General features: G+C 36.9%; 1 protein-coding gene across 11 annotated transcripts in view; it reads right to left on the minus strand.

The window, feature by feature from the left end:
* CSPP1 (centrosome and spindle pole associated protein 1) overlaps positions 1-18,418 on the minus strand; it is a 158,689-nt gene that overhangs the window by 49,730 nt on the left and 90,541 nt on the right. For all 11 annotated transcript variants that reach the window (XR_003415110.2, XR_003415112.2, XM_053208620.1 and 8 more), the window contains one exon: positions 64-193. Coding sequence is in view for 9 of the 11 variants with exons in the window: in XM_053208620.1 (XP_053064595.1) it covers positions 64-193 (130 nt within the window). In the remaining 2 variants the exon portion in view is untranslated. The remainder of the gene's footprint in view (positions 1-63; positions 194-18,418) is intronic.

An 18,418-nucleotide genomic window follows, 5' to 3' on the forward strand; every position in this document is an offset into this window, starting at 1 on the left:
ACATATAAGATGTTCAACATTAAATGTATCAATGAACAAATGCATGAATGAATAAATGAATACCTGTTGCTGCAAAGCTTCTTGGTAAGACTGAAGTGACTGTTTTGAAGGCTTTGGTTTATCTTCAAAAATTAATCCTGAATTTATTCCTCGATCACTTGTGATTTTCAGTTCGTTCTGTCCAACCATATTCCTACATCAAGTACACAACAATTTGTATCCATTTATGACAAAGCAAGAATACAACACTCCTTTGAAACAGCATAGCATTTAAGTAGATTTCAAAATAGGGGAAGATATTTCTCTGTAGGTCAAAGAGAAATCCTTAAGTAAATGTTCCCTTACTAAGCTCTCTCCACTCTCTCTGTTTTCACAATTAATGAAACTTTTACATTTATTAGATCTATTTCTTGACCTATGTGGCAGTTACATGGGGGTAAAATCTGTGTGATAAGTCATCAAGTGGTATATGTATGGCTTAGGCACTTTTCTGAATGCAGGGAAATAATACAGTAGAATTCTCTCAATATCATAAGAATGTACTTAATAAATGTATACAAACTTCTTAGCCATCTCAAAAATAAAATAAAATCACAGTAAAAAGTCTGTCTCAAATAAAATTTATATTTTTGAAAAATTTGCAATGAATCAAAAAATGAAAAACTTAAAACATATTATGGTTACAGAAATCTCAAGCAATAAAGTGCTATTTGTCTTAAACATAGGAATGTAGCCACTTTGAAGAAAATAACACATTTTAAAAATCTGAATTACAAAAGATAAACTCAAATATTAGTTTTATTATAAAATTATAACTATGAAAAAGAGACTACGAAAGGCTTATCTCCAAAAACAGTATCATGTCTTTAAATAAGAGTTCCCTTTGTGTATCTAATTTATCCAATTTATTTAAAATCTTTTATGAAGATAAACAGGTATGTTTATGTATACTGTCACACTGCATCCTGAGAGGATAAAAGGACAGATGAGAAGATCCAGAGCAAATGATTCCTAACAGAACTTCTACTTTGTGGGGGCTCTGTATGTGCAAATGAAGAAGGCTGAAGGGGCTTATTTGAGTAAAACCAATCTCTCAAAACAAAATAGCTACAAATTACATAGTGAATTGATTCACTCATTATCCATTTCACTCCTTTTTCTTCCTGTCTTTTACCATTCACTCAAGGACCCAAATTCTTGGCCTTTATCAATTTCCCCATGGCCCAAAGATGAGAGGGTTTAGAGATACACAGTCAGATTGGGATGGGAGCAAGGAGAGAAGTGGTAATGGGGTGGTAGTCAAAAAATAACACTATTTTTGAGGTATGTTGTAGCATACATTAGGATTTCCTAACTTTCTATGGCTGAATAATATTTCACTTATATGGATATAACACATTTTGTTTACCCATTTATCAGCTGATGGACATTTGAATTGTTTGTACTTAAAGTATTGTGAACAATACTGTTATGAACATTCACATATGAGTCTTGGTGTGTATATATATTTTCATTCCTCTTAAGTATATACCAAGTGTTGTATGGTAAGCATATGTTTAGCTTTTTAAGGTAACTGCCATTTCCTCCAACTGCTTTTTATATATACTGATTTTGTACTCAGCAATGCTGCTAAATAAAACTATTAATTCTAACATTTTATGTGTACGTTCTTTTACAAATAACATTTTGTTTGCTCTCTTCCTTCCTAATACTCATACCTATCTTTCTTCCTTTTTTATTTTTGATCTTGCTGCAATTATTGGGCCCTAAAAAATGTGGTCATAAGAACACTCGTCATATTGCCAATTTCAAAAAGAATGTTTTACATGTATCACCATTAAGTAAAGTATATGATATAGGTCTTTCATGTTTACACATTCTCAGGTTAAGTAGGCTCTCCTCTAACATATTCTGTTAAGTTTTCAATCGCTAATGGATATTGATGTTTATTACTTCTTTTTCTGTAACTTCTGAGATGGTCATATAGCTTTTTTCTTTATTATACCAATATAGTACATTATAATACTGATTTTACAATATTGACATCTAACACCAATTAGCATTTAGTATATGTCAGACACTTTTTTAGACACTTTACATATTTTAATTCATTCAATCCTCAGAATAAACCTATGAGTTAATACCATTATTATCCCACTTAATAAACAGGGAATAGAAGTTAAGCAACATGCCTCCAGCTGAATAGAAAAACCAGGATTCATACCAAGACACTCTGCCTCCACAGTCCACACTCTTAGTTGATGTGTACTACTACATTTATTCATCCTATTTTCCAGAAAATTCCAATTTAGAATTCAATATCCCTTTTTACATTATGAGGTTCAGTTTTAGGATGGCTGTATCTATCTTTATGATTGAAATCAGCTGGAAATTTCCAATTGTCATTATGACCTTGTTGGGTTTCATATCAAGATTATGACATTCTCATAATCACAGCTGTGGAGTATTCCCTCCTCTCCTGTACTCTGTATTATTTTGTGTAAGTTTGAGGGAAGATTTGAAACTTATGACCTAATTTCTTTTTTTTTTTTTTAATTTTTTTTTGATGTTTATTTTTGAGAGAGACAGAGACAGAGCATGAGCAGGGGAGGAGCAGAGAGAGGGAGACATAGAATCTGAAGCAGGCTCCAGGCTCTGAGCTGTTAGCACAGAGCCCAACGCGGGGTGCGAACCCACGAACCGCGAGATCATGACCCGAGTCGAAGATGGGACGCTTAACTGACTGAGCCATCCAGGCACCCCTTATGACCTAATTTCTAAAAAAGTTTTTATATTATTCAAGTTTTCTATTTCTTTTTGAGTCTATTTTATTAAGTTAAATTTTAAGAGGAATCTTTCTTCTTCACTTAAATTTCCATATTCATTGGCATAAAACTATGCATAATATACCCTTACTATCATTTTAACTTTAACTCCAACTACAGTGACAATTTTTCATTCCCAGTATTTATTTATGCCTCATCATTTTTTTCTTGATCAACTTCAGTAAAACCTTGTCTTTTATTAATCTTTTTATTCTTCTATAACCCTACTGCTTGTTTTCTGCCTTATCAAGCTATCACTTATATAAAGAAATAATATAGTCTCACACTAGGATTCTGCTTGTCTACTTTAATCTGAAGTTCTTTAAAATTTTGCTTTATATATTTTGAGACCTTATTTTTAGGTGCATAAAATTTTGTGTTGCCTTTATGCTGCTAAAATGAACCTTTATTCTTTATAAAAGAATTCTTTTGATCTTGAAGCTTTATGACTAAAAAATCCATTTTATCTGATGTTAATATAGTAAACAAAATTTATTTCATATTCTCCTAGTGTATCTGTACCCTTTTACTTTCAACTGTTCTATATCACATTTAAATATATGTAATACGGGTAACCCCTGGATTTTGCTTTCGCATCTAGTATGACAAGCTTTCTCATTGAAACAGATATAGATACTTAAAAATTTACTAATATCAAATTAAAATTTTCCATTTAATTTGTACTTATAATCAAGTTAAACAGGCTTGCTCCTTAAACCTTTCTATATCTCATTTTGTTCTTTTTGCCTTTTTAATTTTTTCCCTTTAGTACATTAGTAAGTTGTGCCTTTTATCTCAATACTTTTTAATTTTTTTTTTAATGTTTATTTATTCTTGAAAGAGAGACAGCACACGAGCGGGGGAGGGGCAGAGAGAGACAGAATCGGAAGCAGGCTCCAGGTTCTAAGCGGTCAGCACAGAGCCCAACGCAGGGCTTGAACCCATGAGCAGTGAGATCATGACCTGAGCTGAAGTTGGATGCGTAACTGACTGAGCCACCCACGCATCCCTTATCACAATACTTTTCATGCTTACCCTAAAAATATAACATCCATACTTACCAAAGACTAAAGCTAATCAAAATATTTACCAACCTCCCAAATGATACAAAGATTTTAAAACACATTAATCCTATTTAGCCCCTTCCATATTATATGCTATTCCTATTAATTATTCTTAATTATACTTACCCTTAAATCCAAAATAATTTTACATAAATATTTAATTCCACTTACTTATTTACCACCTTTCCTCCTTTCCACTCCTTTATGAAACTCAGACCTTTCTCACTGCAACCTCCTTCCTTCTGCATTTAGAATTTCATTTACTAAGGGTCTGCTAATGGTAAATTTAGTGGTTCCTCTTAAAATATTTTTCTTTCATTTTCATTAATGAAAAATAACTTTGCTGAGTATACAACTGTCTCAACACATTGACAGTATCTTTATCTTCTGAATAGCTTTCTAGAGTTCTTTTGAAAGAAAGGTCTTTTCTCTCTGGCAGATTTCACGTTCCTCTGTATTTTATATTCTCAAGTTTTACTACAATTGTCTTTTATCTAGCCTGTTTGCAAGGTGTTAGGATTCCAGAATGTATAGGTTAAAAAATTATAAAATGTTAAGATATCATCTCTTCAAATATTTTTGTCCCACTCTCTCTAGAATTCCAATTTCATAGTTAGTCCTTTTTAGTTCCATAATTTTTACCCTTTTTTTTTCATATTTTCCATTTCTTTTTCTCCCTGTTCTGAATGATTTCGTATCTACTAGTTCAGAGGTTTTCAAATTTTAGAGGACAACATGGGGTGCCTGGGTGGCTCAGTCAGTTAAGTGTCCAGTATCAGTGTAGGTCACACACAGTTCATGGGTTCATGAGTTTGAGCCCCACATAGGGCTCTCTGCTGTCCGTGAGGAGCCAACTTTGGATCCTCTCTCCCTCTCTCTCTCTGCATCTCCCCTGCTCACTCGCTCTCTCTCAAAAATAAACATTAAAAAAAAATTTTTAGAGTACAACAGAATCATCTGGAAAGCTTGTTGAAACACAAGGTGTCAGCCCCTCTACAGAATTTTTATTCACAGGGAGGGTAAGGGCCTGAGAGTTTGCCCTATGATTTTGCTACTCTGGGAGCCACATTTTGAAAACTGTTCTAGTTCATTAATTCTCACTTTAGATATGTGACATCTGCTATTAAGGTCCATCCATTAAGTTAATATTCTCAATCATTTAAAAATTTTTCTAAAATACATAGCTGCATTTAAACTCTGGTCATTCTTCATAAGTTTATTATGCCCTGATATAAACATGACCAATATGACTATTTTAGATTTTGTCTAATAATTCCTAATCTGAGGTCCTTATCTGTCTGTTTTTGCAAGCCTATCCCCACTCATGGTTTAGTTCCTTGTATATTTTGTGATTTTTGTTTTTTAATATTTATTTATTTTTAAGAGAGAGAGAGCACAAGAGGTGGAGGGACAGAGAGAGAGGGAGACACAGAATCCAAAGCAGGTTAAAGGCTCTGAGTTGTCAGTGCAGAGCCCAATGAGAGGCTCAAACCCATGAACTGTGAGATCATGACCTGAGCCAAAGTTGGATGCTTAACCGACTTAGCCACCCAGGCGCCCCTATTTGGTGATTTTTAAATGTGAACTTCATATTTTCCATGGTAAAGTATTTAAATTACCTTTTAAATTACTATTTAAAGTACCAATTACTTTAAATTCCTGTTCATTGAGAACAGGAATTTCGGGAATTTCCCTTATGTTACTCGGACTCTGGCAGCTTCATTAATAATCTCTGTACTTTTTTCCTTCCTTCATTAATCCAATTTCTATCATCCTCCCTTAATTCTATCATCAATTTTTCAATAATTCTGCTGAAAGAAAGACATTGCTTTCATGTTTCAAGAAATCAATTTTTTTAAGTTATCAACAAAAGAAGCACAAAGAACAAAGATAAACAGCATTCCAAAAACAAAAATAAGAAAAACACATAAACTTAGACACTTTTTTCCTTTTTTCACGAAGTCATTATAGATTTTACCGATGATATTTATGGCTTAAGACTAGGAGATTCTCTAAAACCCTGCCATGCTTATGGCACCTGGGATGGAAACTGCCAAAAATGGTTTTGAGAAGTGAATAAAGTTGAAGCAGTGATTCCCTAGCAATTGAAGACTCCTGTTCTTCTCCTTCTTTTTTTCCCCCTCTTTCTCTGGTGATCCAGAGCTCTTACTACTTAGAAATCACCCAGACCAGGGGTGCCTGGGTGGCTCAGTCAGTTAAGTGTCGGACTTTGGCTCAGGTCATGATCTCGCATTTCAGGAGTCCGAGCCCCCCATTGGGCTCTGTGCTGACAGCTCAGAGCCTATAGACTGCTTCAGATTCTCTCACTCTCTCTCGCTCTCTCTCTCTCTCTCTCTCTCTCTTTCCCTCCCTCCCCACTCATGCTCAGTCTCTCTCTCTTAAAAATAAACTTTAAAAAAAATTTGTTTTAATCTCAAAAAATCATTCAGACCATAAGGTGTACCATTCAGACAATGTAGTTAAATTTATTGTCACATAAGAAATGAGCGTGACAAAGTGGTTATTGAGGACAATGCCAATATCAAAACTGGAGGAGTAGATAACACTGTCAAAGTCACAGGAGATAATTTGGTCTTCAGTGTAGCCATGGATACCTACCAATGGTTTTATCTCATCATCTTTGGGAAGGGAGTCCTGTCATAGTTAATTTGAGAATTTGATTAAAAGATATCCACATTTATTGCAGAAACATATATACACAAAATTTAAACATTCAATATTTCAATAGATTTGTAGCCTCTCTGAAACCTTCATAGCGTAAGAAATTCCAAAGATCTTTTTCAACTCTAAAGTTCTTTAACATGGTCCTTAATAGACCTTGCTCAATAAAAAGATAGTCCTTTTGTAGGTGGCAAATTTTGGTTCACAAAATAAATATATTTATAAAATAATTACAATTTCTGCTGTAATCACAAATCATTACAGTGTAAATGTGACTAGTTTCCTAAACTGTAGCAAAGAGTTGAGGCTTTGAAGCCAAACAAAGCTACTTCAGTCTCCACCTAAACTGCTTATTGACTGAGGACTTAGGGAAGTCATGTTATAATTTTTTTTTTAATGTTTATTTATTTTTGAGAGAGAGAGACAGAGTGTGAGTGGGGGAGGGGCAGAGAGACAGGGAGACACAGAATCTGAAGCAGGCTCCAGGCTCTGAGCTGTCAACACAGAGCCCAACATGGGGTTCAAATTCATGAACTGCGAGATCATGACCTGAGCCAAAGTCGGACACTTAACCAACTGAGCCACCCAGGCGCTCCAGGAAGTCATTTTATATAGCTGAGTTTCAATTTCTTCAATTGCAAATACTGATAGATATAAACTATAATGTATATAATGACATGACATGACAACATACACTACTCAGTAAACTGAAATTGCTATTATTATTATGACTATTATTGTTTTAGTAAATGTATACCAATTTAGGACAATCAAAATTCTAAGTACAAATCATCAATCAGTCAACACAGGTTTGGGGATGTTAATGACAGACTTACAAGCCCCTTTGCTGTACCATTTTTACCTATGAATTAAGCTGTCTTAAAGAAATACGACATTGGAAAGAAGACAAATTAGGTGCACACCAAAACAGTTTACAGAAGCACGGGTTCCTTCCATTTCTAATTAGACTAAAATGCTTGGGGATAAATAAGTGCATGAGAAACTGGCTGGCAAAAAATTAAAGAGGTCATTTCATCATTTAACCGTTATTATTATACAACAATTTTACACTCTGTAATATAGCATTCAGAAAAATATAATAGAAAAAAGATAATTTAAGAAACAACTACACTGGGGACAGGAATCAGGACTAACAGTAAATGGACGTGAGGAATCTTACTGAGATGAAAGTGTTCTATAACTGGGAAAGACTTCCACAATAGCAAAGTAGGAACCTCTGAAAATTTGCTACTCCACTGAAGTACTGAAAACACTGCTAACAATGGTCAAAATCAACTTTTTAATAATTCTGAAAATTAACAAAAGTCTTGCAACAATCCAAGAAGAGTCTTAAAAAATTAAAAAATAAAAACTTTCATTAAGAACAGGAATTTATGACATGTGAACTGCCCTTTCCCATTCAACTTCTGCCTAGCTCTACTGAAGCCTTAAAATCCAACAATCTGCCACAGATGGCAGCTGTAAAAACCAACAGCCCTCTACCACTGGACGTGTAGAACAGATTTGAAGCTCCCCAAACAGCCAATCTATACATAAATGTCACTTGTGACCTATCTGGCAGCTCCCTGGAAAAGCTCCATTCTTAAGGCCTGCCTTTATTTAACACATACCTAAACCTTATTCAATATAACATCCTTATCATGAAGTGTTTGTAGAAAACAGTCAGCGGCAACATTACAGTTATCTGAGGCAGCAAAACCACTGGAACATGCAAAAGGCTGACCAAAAACAAAAAGGGGGGGGGAGAAAAATTGGGGAGTAAAATATCCATAGGGGCTTGAAAAACTAACATATTCCTGCGAATCTAGAAAGCCTCGTGCATATGCAGAACTACAAAGATGCCCAGAAAATCTCTGAGAACACTCTGATCTCTCACCTCTGGCTGGCAGTGAGGTTCTGTGCCAGGAGGAAGTGAAGGCAGAGGTATAAACTGCTTGGGTACTGAACATGCACCAACATGAAGACAGAACACTCCACAAAGAGTCTTACAGGTTTAAGTCCTTTAAGGAAATTTAAGTCCTTTAAGGAAACCTCTGTTCAGTCACGACCTAACTATTAAGCTAATAAGACAGGAGAGGCATCAGTAGTCACACATAACAATATAAACTTTACAGAACTGGTTCACAATATTACTTGAAAAAGAGTCACAACAACAAATAGCAACAACAATAAGCCTTAGGGAAAGGAAAAAATCTGATCTCCACAGTTGCCACATTGTATCTTTTTAAAGGTCCACTTTTCAATACAAAAAAAATGTATATGAGACTAGTAAAAAGCAGAGAAGTATAGACCATAGATAGGAAAAAGAAATCAGTCAGTAGAACCTGTCCTTGAGAAATCCCATGTGTTGGACTTAGTGGACAAAGACCTTGATGAATTACAAATATCTTAAAAAATGAAGGAAAATCATATCTCAAGAATTAACGGAAAGTGTAAGAACAATGTTACACCAAATAAAGAATATCAACAGAGAGAAATTATTTAAAAAAAAAATTAAAAAAGGGATTGCTCAGTTGGTTAAGCATCCAATTTCAGCTCAGGTCATGATCTCATGGTTTGTGAGTTCGAGTCCCACATCAGGCTCTCTGCTGTCAGTGCAGAGCCTGCTTTGAATCCTCTGTCCCCCTCTCTCTCTCTGCCCTTCCTCCACTCATTCTCTCTGAAAAATAAACATTGAAACTTGTTGGGATGAGCACTGAGTGTAATACATAGGGGATCAATCACTGTAATCTACTCCTGAAATCATTATTGCAGTATATGCTAACTAACTTGGATGTAAATTAAAAATAAACAAAGAAAGAAAGAAAGAAAGAGAAAAGAAAAGAAAAGAAAAGAAAAGAAAAGAAAAGAAAGAAAAGAAAAGAAAAGAAAAGAAAGAAAAGAAAAGAGAAAAGAAAAGAAACATTAAAAAAATAGATATTATAGAGGTGGAAAGTCACTAGAGATTTTAGTAGAAGATTTTAGCAGGCAGGCAGAAGAAACATTCACTGAACTTGAAGACATGTCACTTGAGATGAAGTCTGAGGAACAGAAAGAAAAAGATTGAAGAAAAATGAACAAAACCTCAGAGGCCCTGTGGGACACCATCAAGAATACCAAGTATAGAAGTCTCAGAAAGAAAAAAGACAAAGTGACATAAAGAATGTTTGAACACTGGCTGAAAATTTCCCAAATTTGATGAAAAATATTAATCAACACATCCAGTAGCTCATCAGATTCTAAGCAGGAAAGCACAGAAATCCATATGTATACACATTATAGTCAATCTGCTGAAAGACAAGGAGAGACTCTTGAAAACAGCAAGAAAATAACAATTCATCACGTACAAGGGAACTCCAATAAGATTAAGAGCTTATTAGAAACCTTGAAGACAAGAAGGCAATGAGATGACACATTCAAAATGCTGACAGAAATGACTGGGCCATTAAATAAAAACTCAGAGAAGTCATCTCTAACAGACATGTCCTATAATATTGAATGGAGGACCTCAGATTGAATTGAGGAACACTTGACAGCAACTGGAATAAACACAAAGAAATAAAGAACACCAGTAACAGTAATTACATAGGTAAAGATAAAGGAGATTACAAATATGTTTTTATTTGCAACTCTATTCTTCTCTAACTTAAAAGATGAAGAAACAAAGGATCAAGAAAGGAAAGAATTACAAAACCATGTTAATGGGCTTAAGTGTATAAAGATGTAATTTGTACGACAACAAAGGCATCAAGGAGAAGGGAAGGAATGGCATTATATTGGAGAAATATTTTTTACATTGTTTTGAGAGAGAGTGCACATGCACTGGAGTGTTGGGGTGGGGGGGGGGGTGATAGAAAGATAGAGAGAGAGACAGAATGAATGTTAAGCAGGCTCCATGTCCAGCACGGAGCCCAGTACAGGGCTCAATTTCACAGCCATGACCTGAGCCATGACACATCACAACCTGAGCCACAATCAAGAGTCAGACACTTAAGGCGCCTGGGTGGCTAAGTCAGTTGAGTATCTGACTCTTGATTTCGGCTCAGGTCATGATCCCAGGGTTGTTGGACTCTGTGTTGAGCATGGAGCCTGCTTAAGATTCTCTCTCTCTCTCCCTCTGCCTTCTCCTCTGCTTGCACATGCACTCTCGCGCTCTCTCTTTCAAATAAAAAAATTAAAAAAAAAAGTCAAACTTTTTACTAAGTTACCTAGGTGTCCCTTTACAATTTTAAATTAAGTTGATACTGATCTAAATTCAGTTCTTTTTAATTAATGTATTAATTTTAATCTGTAACAAAAACACCAAAAATCCCACAAGAATTATAAGAGAGGAAGAGAATTAAAAGTGAATACTATAAAATATTTAACATAAAAGAAGGAATCAATGGAGGAACAGAAAAACAAAAACAGAGGGTATTTTTTTAAAAGGCAAAATAGCAAACAAGTTCTTAATAAGAATTGCACTCAATGCAAATTTAGGCAGAGGCTAGCAGAACAGGGTGGGTCAGGGGATGGGAGGGAATAGGGGCAGACAGAGCAGGATGCAAAAATAAGTTGTCTGCACAGAGACACACTTTAGATTCAAATACACAAATAAATTGAGGTTAAGACATGGAAAATGCAAGCTAACCAAAAAAAGAACAAAAGTGGGGAGAAGGAAGATGGCGGCGTAGGAGGACGCTGGGCTCACCGCGCGTCCTGCTGATCACTTAGATTCCACCTACACCTGCCTAAATAACCCAGAAAACCTCCAGAGGATTAGCAGAACGGAGTCTCCGGAGCCAAGCGCAGACGAGAGGCCCACGGAAGAGGGTAGGAAGGGCGGCGAGGCGGTGCGCACTCCACGGACTGGCGGGAGGGAGCCGGGGCAAAGGGGCGGCTCCACGGCCAAGCAGAGCCCCCGAGTCTGGCTGGCAAAAGCGGAGGGGCCTGACGGAGTGTGTTCCGACAGCAAGCCTGACTTAGCGTCTGGGAGGTCATAAGTTAACAGCTCTGCTCTGAAAGCGGGAAGGCTGGAGGACAAAGGGAGGGAGAGCTGCTGAGCCCCCAGACCACAGAGCTCAGTTTGGTGGGGAACAAAGGCACTCGCCAGCGCCATCTCCCCCGCCCATCCCCCAGCCAAAATCCCAAAGGGAACCAGTTCCTGCCGGGGAACTTGCTTGCTCTGCGCAAACACCCAACTCTGTGCTTCTGCGGAGCCAAACCTCCAGCAGCGGATCTGACTCCCTCCCGCTGCCACAGGGCCCCTCCTGAAGTGGATCACCTAAGGAGAAGCAAGCTAAGCCTGCCCCTCCTGCCCCCGTGCACCTTGCCTACCCACCCCAGCTAATATGCCAGATCCCCAGCATCACAAGCCTGGCAGTGTGCAAGTAGCCCAGACGGGCCACGCCACCCCACAGTGAATCCCGCCCCTAGGAGACGGAAGAGAAGGCACACACCAGACTGACTGTGGCCTCAACGGTGGGCTGGGGGCAGACATCAGGTCGGACTGCGGCCCCGCCCACCAACTCCAGTTATACACCACAGCACAGGGGAAGTGCCCTGCAGGTCCTCACCACTCCAGGGACTATCCAAAATGACCAAACGGAAGAATTCCCCTCAGAAGAATCTCCAGGAAATAACAACAGCTAATGAACTGATCAAAAAGGATTTAAATAATATAACAGAAAGTGAATTTAGAATAATAGTCATAAAATTAATCGCTGGGCTTGAAAACAGTATAGAGGACAGCAGAGAATCTCTTGCTACAGAGATCAAGGGACTAAGGAACAGTCACGAGGAGCTGAAAAGCGCTTTAAACGAAATGCAAAACAAAATGGAAACGATGACAGCTCACATTGAAGAGGCAGAGGAGAGAATAGGTGAACTAGAAGATAAAGTTATGGAAAAAGAGGAAGCTGAGAGAAAGAGAGATAAAAAAAATCCAGGAGTATGAGGGGAAAATTAGAGAACTAAGTGATACACTAAAAAGAAATAATCTACGCATAATTGGTATCCCAGAGGAGGAAGAGAGAGGGAAAGGTGCTGAAGGTGTACTTGAAGAAATTATAGCTGAGAATTTCCATGAACTGGGGAAGGAAAAAGGCATTGAAATCCAAGAGGCACAGAGAACTCCCTTCAGACGTAACTTGAATCGATCTTCTGCACGACATATCATAGTGAAACTGGCAAAATACAAGGATAAAGAGAAAATTCTGAAAGCAGCAAGGGGTAAACGTGCCCTCACATATAAAGGGAGACCTATAAGACTCGTGACTGATCTCTCTTTTGAAACTTGGCAGGCCAGAAAGAATTGGCACGATATCTTCAGTGTGCTAAACAGAAAAAATATGCAGCCGAGAATCCTTTATCCAGCAAGTCTGTCATTTAGAATAGAAGGAGAGATAAAGGTCTTCCCAAACAAACAAAAACTGAAGGAATTCGTCACCACTAAACCAGCCCTACAAGAGATCCTAAGGGGGACCCTGTGAGACAAAGTACCAGAGACATCACTGCAAGCATAAAACATACAGACATCACAATGACTCTAAACCCGTATCTTTCTATAATAACACTGAATGTAAATGGATTAAATGCGCCAACCAAAAGACATAGGGTATCAGAATGGATAAAAAAACAAGACCCATCTATTTGCTGTCTACAAGAGACTCATTTTAGACCTGAGGACACCTTTAGATTGAGAGTGAGGGGACGGAGAACTATTTATCATGCTACTGGAAGCCAAAAGAAAGCTGGAGTAGCCATACTTATATCAGACAAACTAGACTTTAAATTAAAGGCTGTAACAAGAGATGAAGAAGGACATTATATAATAGTTACAGGGTCTATCCATCAGGAAGAGCTAACAATTATAAATGTCCATGCGCCGAATACCGGAGCCCCCAAATATATAAAACAATTACTCATAAACATAAGCAACCTTATTGATAAGAATGTGGTAATTGCAGGGGACTTTTAACACTCCACTTACAGAAATGGATAGATCATCTAGACACACGGTCAATAAAGAAACAAGGGCCCTGAATGATACATTGGATCAGATGGACTTGACAGATATATTTAGAACTCTGCATCCCAAAGCAACAGAATATACTTTCTTCTCGAGTGCACATGGAACATTCTCCAAGATAGATCATATACTGGGTCACAAAACAGCCCTTCATAAGTTTACAAGAATTGAAATTATACCATGCATACTTTCAGACCACAATGCTATGAAGCTTGAAATCAACCACAGGAGAAAGTCTGGAAAACCTCCAAAAGCATGGAGGTTAAAGAACACCCTACTAACGAATGAGTGGGTCAACCAGGCAATTAGAGAAGAAATTAAAAAATATATGGAAACAAACGAAAATGAAAATACAACAATCCAAACGCTTTGGGACGCAGCGAAGGCAGTCCTGAGAGGAAAATACATTGCAATCCAGGCCTATCTCAAGAAACAAGAAAAATCCCAAATACAAAATCTAACAGCACACCAAAAGGAAATAGAAGCATAACAGCAAAGGCAGCCTAAACCCGGCAGAAGAAGAGAAATAATAAAGATCAGAGCAGAAATAAACAATACAGAATCTAAAAAAAACTGTAGAGCAGATCAACGAAACCAAGAGTTGGTTTTTTGAAAAAATAAACAAAATTGACAAACCTCTAGCCAGGCTTCTCAAAAAGAAAAGGGAGATGACCCAAATAGATAAAATCATGAATGAAAATGGAATTATTACAACCAATCCCTCAGAGATACAAACAATTATCAGGGAATACTATGAAAAATTATATGCCAACAAATTGGACAACATGGAAGAAATGGACAAATTCCTAAACACCCACACTCTTCCAGAACTCAATCAGGAGGAAAGAGAAAGCTTGAACAGACCCATAAGCAGTGAAGAAATTGAATCAGTTATCAAAAATCTCCCAACAAATAAGAGTCCAGGACCAGATGGCTTCCCAGGGGAGTTCTACAGACGTTTAAAGCAGAGATAATACCTATCCTTCTCAAGCTATTCCAAGAAATAGAAAGGGAAGGAAAACTTCCAGACTCATTCTATGAAGCCAGTATTACTTTGATTCCTAAACCAGACAGAGACCCAGTAAAAAAAGAGAACTACAGGCCAATATCCCTGATGAATATGGATGCAAAAATTCTCAATAAGATACTAGCAAATCGACTTCAACGGCATATAAAAAGAATTATTCACCATGATCAAGTGGGATTCATTCCTGGGATGCAGGGCTGGTTCAACATTCGCAAATCAATCAACATGATACATCACATTAACAAAAAAAAAGAGAAGAACCATATGATCCTGTCAATCGATGCAGAAAAGGCCTTTGACAAAATCCAGCACCCTTTCTTAATAAAAACCCTTGAGAAAGTCGGGATAGAAGGAACATACTTAAAGATCATAAAAGCCATTTATGAAAAGCCCACAGCTAACATCATCCTCAACGGGGAAAAACTGAGAGCTTTTTCCCTGATATCAGGAACACGACAGGGATGCCCACTCTCACCGCTGTTGTTTAACATAGTGCTGGAAGTTCTAGCATCAGCAATCAGACAACAAGAGGAAATCAAAGGCATCAAAATTGGCAAAGATGAAGTCAAGCTTTCACTTTTTGCAGATGACATGATATTATACATGGAAAATCCGACAGATTCCACCAAAAGTCTGCTAGAACTGATACATGAATTCAGCAAAGTTGCAGGATACAAAATCAATGTACAGAAATCAGTTGCATTCTTATACACTAACAATGAAGCAACAGAAAGACAAATAAAGAAATGGATCCCATTCACAATTGTACCAAGAAGCATAAAATACCTAGGAATAAATCTAACCAAAGATGTAAAAGATCTGTATGCTGAAAACTATAGAAAGCTTATAAAGGTAATTGAAGAAGATTTAAAGAAATGGAAAGACATTCCCTGCTCATGGATTGGAAGAATAAATATTGTCAAAATGTCAATACTACCCAAAGCTATCTACACATTCAATGCAATCCCAATCAAAATTGCACCAGCATTCTTCTCGAAACTAGAACAAGCAATCCTAAAATTCATATGGAACCACAAAAGGCCCCAAATAGCCAAAGTAATTTTGAAGAAGAAGACCAAAGCAGGAGGCATCACAATCCCAGACTTTAGCCTCTACTACAAAGCTGTAATCATCAAGACAGCATGGTATTGGCACAAAAACAGACACATAGACCAATGGAATAGAATAGAAACCCCAGAACTAGACCCACAAACGTATGGCCAAGTCATCTTTGACAAAGCAGGAAAGAACATCCAATGGAAAAAAGACAGTCTCTTTAACAAATGGTGCTGGGAGAACTGGACAGCAACATGCAGAAGGTTGAAACTAGACCACTTTCTCACACCATTCACAAAAATAAACTCAAAATGGATAAAGGACCTGAATGTGAGACAGGAAACCATCAAAACCTTAGAGGAGAAAGCAGGAAAAGACCTCTCTGACCTCAGCTGTAGCAATCTCTTACTCAACACATCCCCAAAGGCAAGGAAATTAAAAGCAAAAGTGAATTACTGGGACCTTATGAAGATAAAAACTTCTGCACAGCAAAGGAAACAACCAACAAAACTAAAAGGCAACCAACGAAATGGGAAAAGATATTTGCAAATGACATATCGGACAAAGGGCTAGTATCCAAAATCTATAAAGAGCTCACCAAACTCCACACCCAAAAAACAAATAACCCAGTGAAGAAATGGGCAGAAAACATGAATAGACACTTCTCTAAAGAAGACATCTGGATGGCCAACAGGCACATGAAAAGATGTTCAACGTCGCTCCTTATCAGGGAAATACAAATTCAAAACCACACTCAGATATCACCTCACGCCAGTCAGAGTGGCCAAAATGAACAAATCAGGAGACTATAGATGCTGGAGAGGATGTGGAGAAACAGGAACCCTCTTGCACTGTTGGTGGGAATGCAAATTGGTGCAGCCGCTCTGGAAAGCAGTGTGGAGGTTCCTCAGAAAATTAAAAATAGACCTACCCTATGACCCAGCAATAGCACTGCTAGGAATTTATCCAAGGGATACAGGAGTACTGATGCATAGGGCACTTGTACCCCAATGTTTATAGCAGCACTCTCAACAATAGCCAAATTATGGAAAGAGCCTAAATGTCCATCAACTGATGAATGGATAAAGAAATTGTGGTTTATATACACAATGGAATACTACGTGGCAATGAGAAAAAATGAAATATGGCCTTTTGTAGCAACATGGATGGAACTGGAGAGTGTGATGCTAAGTGAAATAAGCCATACAGAGAAAGACAGATACCATATGGTTTCACTCTTATGTGGATCCTGAGAAACTTAACAGAAACCCATGGGGTAGGGGAAGGAAAAAAAAAAAAAAAAGAGGTTAGAGTGGGAGAGAGCCAAAGCATAAGAGACTGTTAAAAACTGAGAACAAACTGAGGGTTGATGGGGGGTGGGAGGGAGGGGAGGGTGGGTGATGGGTATTGAGGAGGGCACCTTTTGGGATGAGCACTGGGTGTTGTATGGAAACCAATTTGACAATAAATTTCATATAAAAAAAAAAAGAACAAAAGTATAGCAACATTTATAACAGACAAAAAATATTTTAGATCAAAAATTGTTCCTGGACCCAAAAAGGAATCTTTTATACTGATAAAAGGGTCTACTTGTCATTAAGACATAAAAATTATAAACATATATGTACAAAACTACAGAGACTCAACATTAAAAGTAAAAACTAACAAAACTGAAGACAGAAACAGACAAATCAAAAATAATAAGAGACTTCAAAACTTCAATTCTAATAACAGGACAAGTGAACAACTGCACAGAAGATCAACAAGGAAATACAGGAAATAAACAATACTACAAGCCAACTAGATCTAAGACACATTGATAGGATGATCCACTAACAGGACAGTGCACATTCTTCTCAAATTCTCAAGTGAACATTCTCCATCACAGACTATATGCTGGGTCACAAAATAAGCCTCACTAAATTTAAAAGGACAGAAATCATATTAAGTATGTTCTCCAACTGCAAGAGAATTATATATTAGGAAAGGAAATTCAGGAAATTCACAACTGTGTGGAAATTAACACACTCTAAAATAACAGATCAAGGAAGAAATCAAAAGAGAAATTAGAAAATGCTTTGAGATGAATGAAAATAAAAGACAACATATACAATGTCAGGGATTCAGCTAAAATAGTACTCAGAGAAAAATTTATAGTTGTAAATATATATATATAAAAAGAAAGACAACATATCAATAACCTAACCTCCCACCTTCAAAAACTGGAAAATTTAAGAGCAAACTGAACACAACAAAATGAAACAAAAAAATTAAACCAGAAATAAATGAAATAAATGTAAACCAGAAGCACACAAGAGAAAATCAGCTAAATCAATAGTCGATTCTTTATAAAGATCAATGAAACTGACATGTGTTTAGCTAAAAGGACAATAACAAGACTAAAAGTAGTGAAATCAGGAATAAAAGAAGGAACATTATAAAAATTATAATACTATAAGGGAAAAGAATGAATACTTTAAACACTATACCAACAAATTGGATCATCGCGAGGACATAAATTCCTAGAAAGATACAAACTACCAAAGAGACATAAGAAAAAAATTTTTAATATAAACTGATGAAAAGTAATGACATTGAACTGTAATTTAAAAACTACCCACAAAGAGAAGACAAGAGCCAACTGGTTTCTTGGTAAATTCTACACAGAGAAAGAATTAACAATTCTTCACACAAACTCCAAAGTAATAGAAAATGGAGGAACACTTCCAACTAATTCTATTAAGCCAGTACTATC

This window comes from Acinonyx jubatus, chromosome F2 (assembly GCF_027475565.1).
Source record: "Acinonyx jubatus isolate Ajub_Pintada_27869175 chromosome F2, VMU_Ajub_asm_v1.0, whole genome shotgun sequence".
Lineage (NCBI taxonomy): Eukaryota > Metazoa > Chordata > Mammalia > Carnivora > Felidae > Acinonyx > Acinonyx jubatus.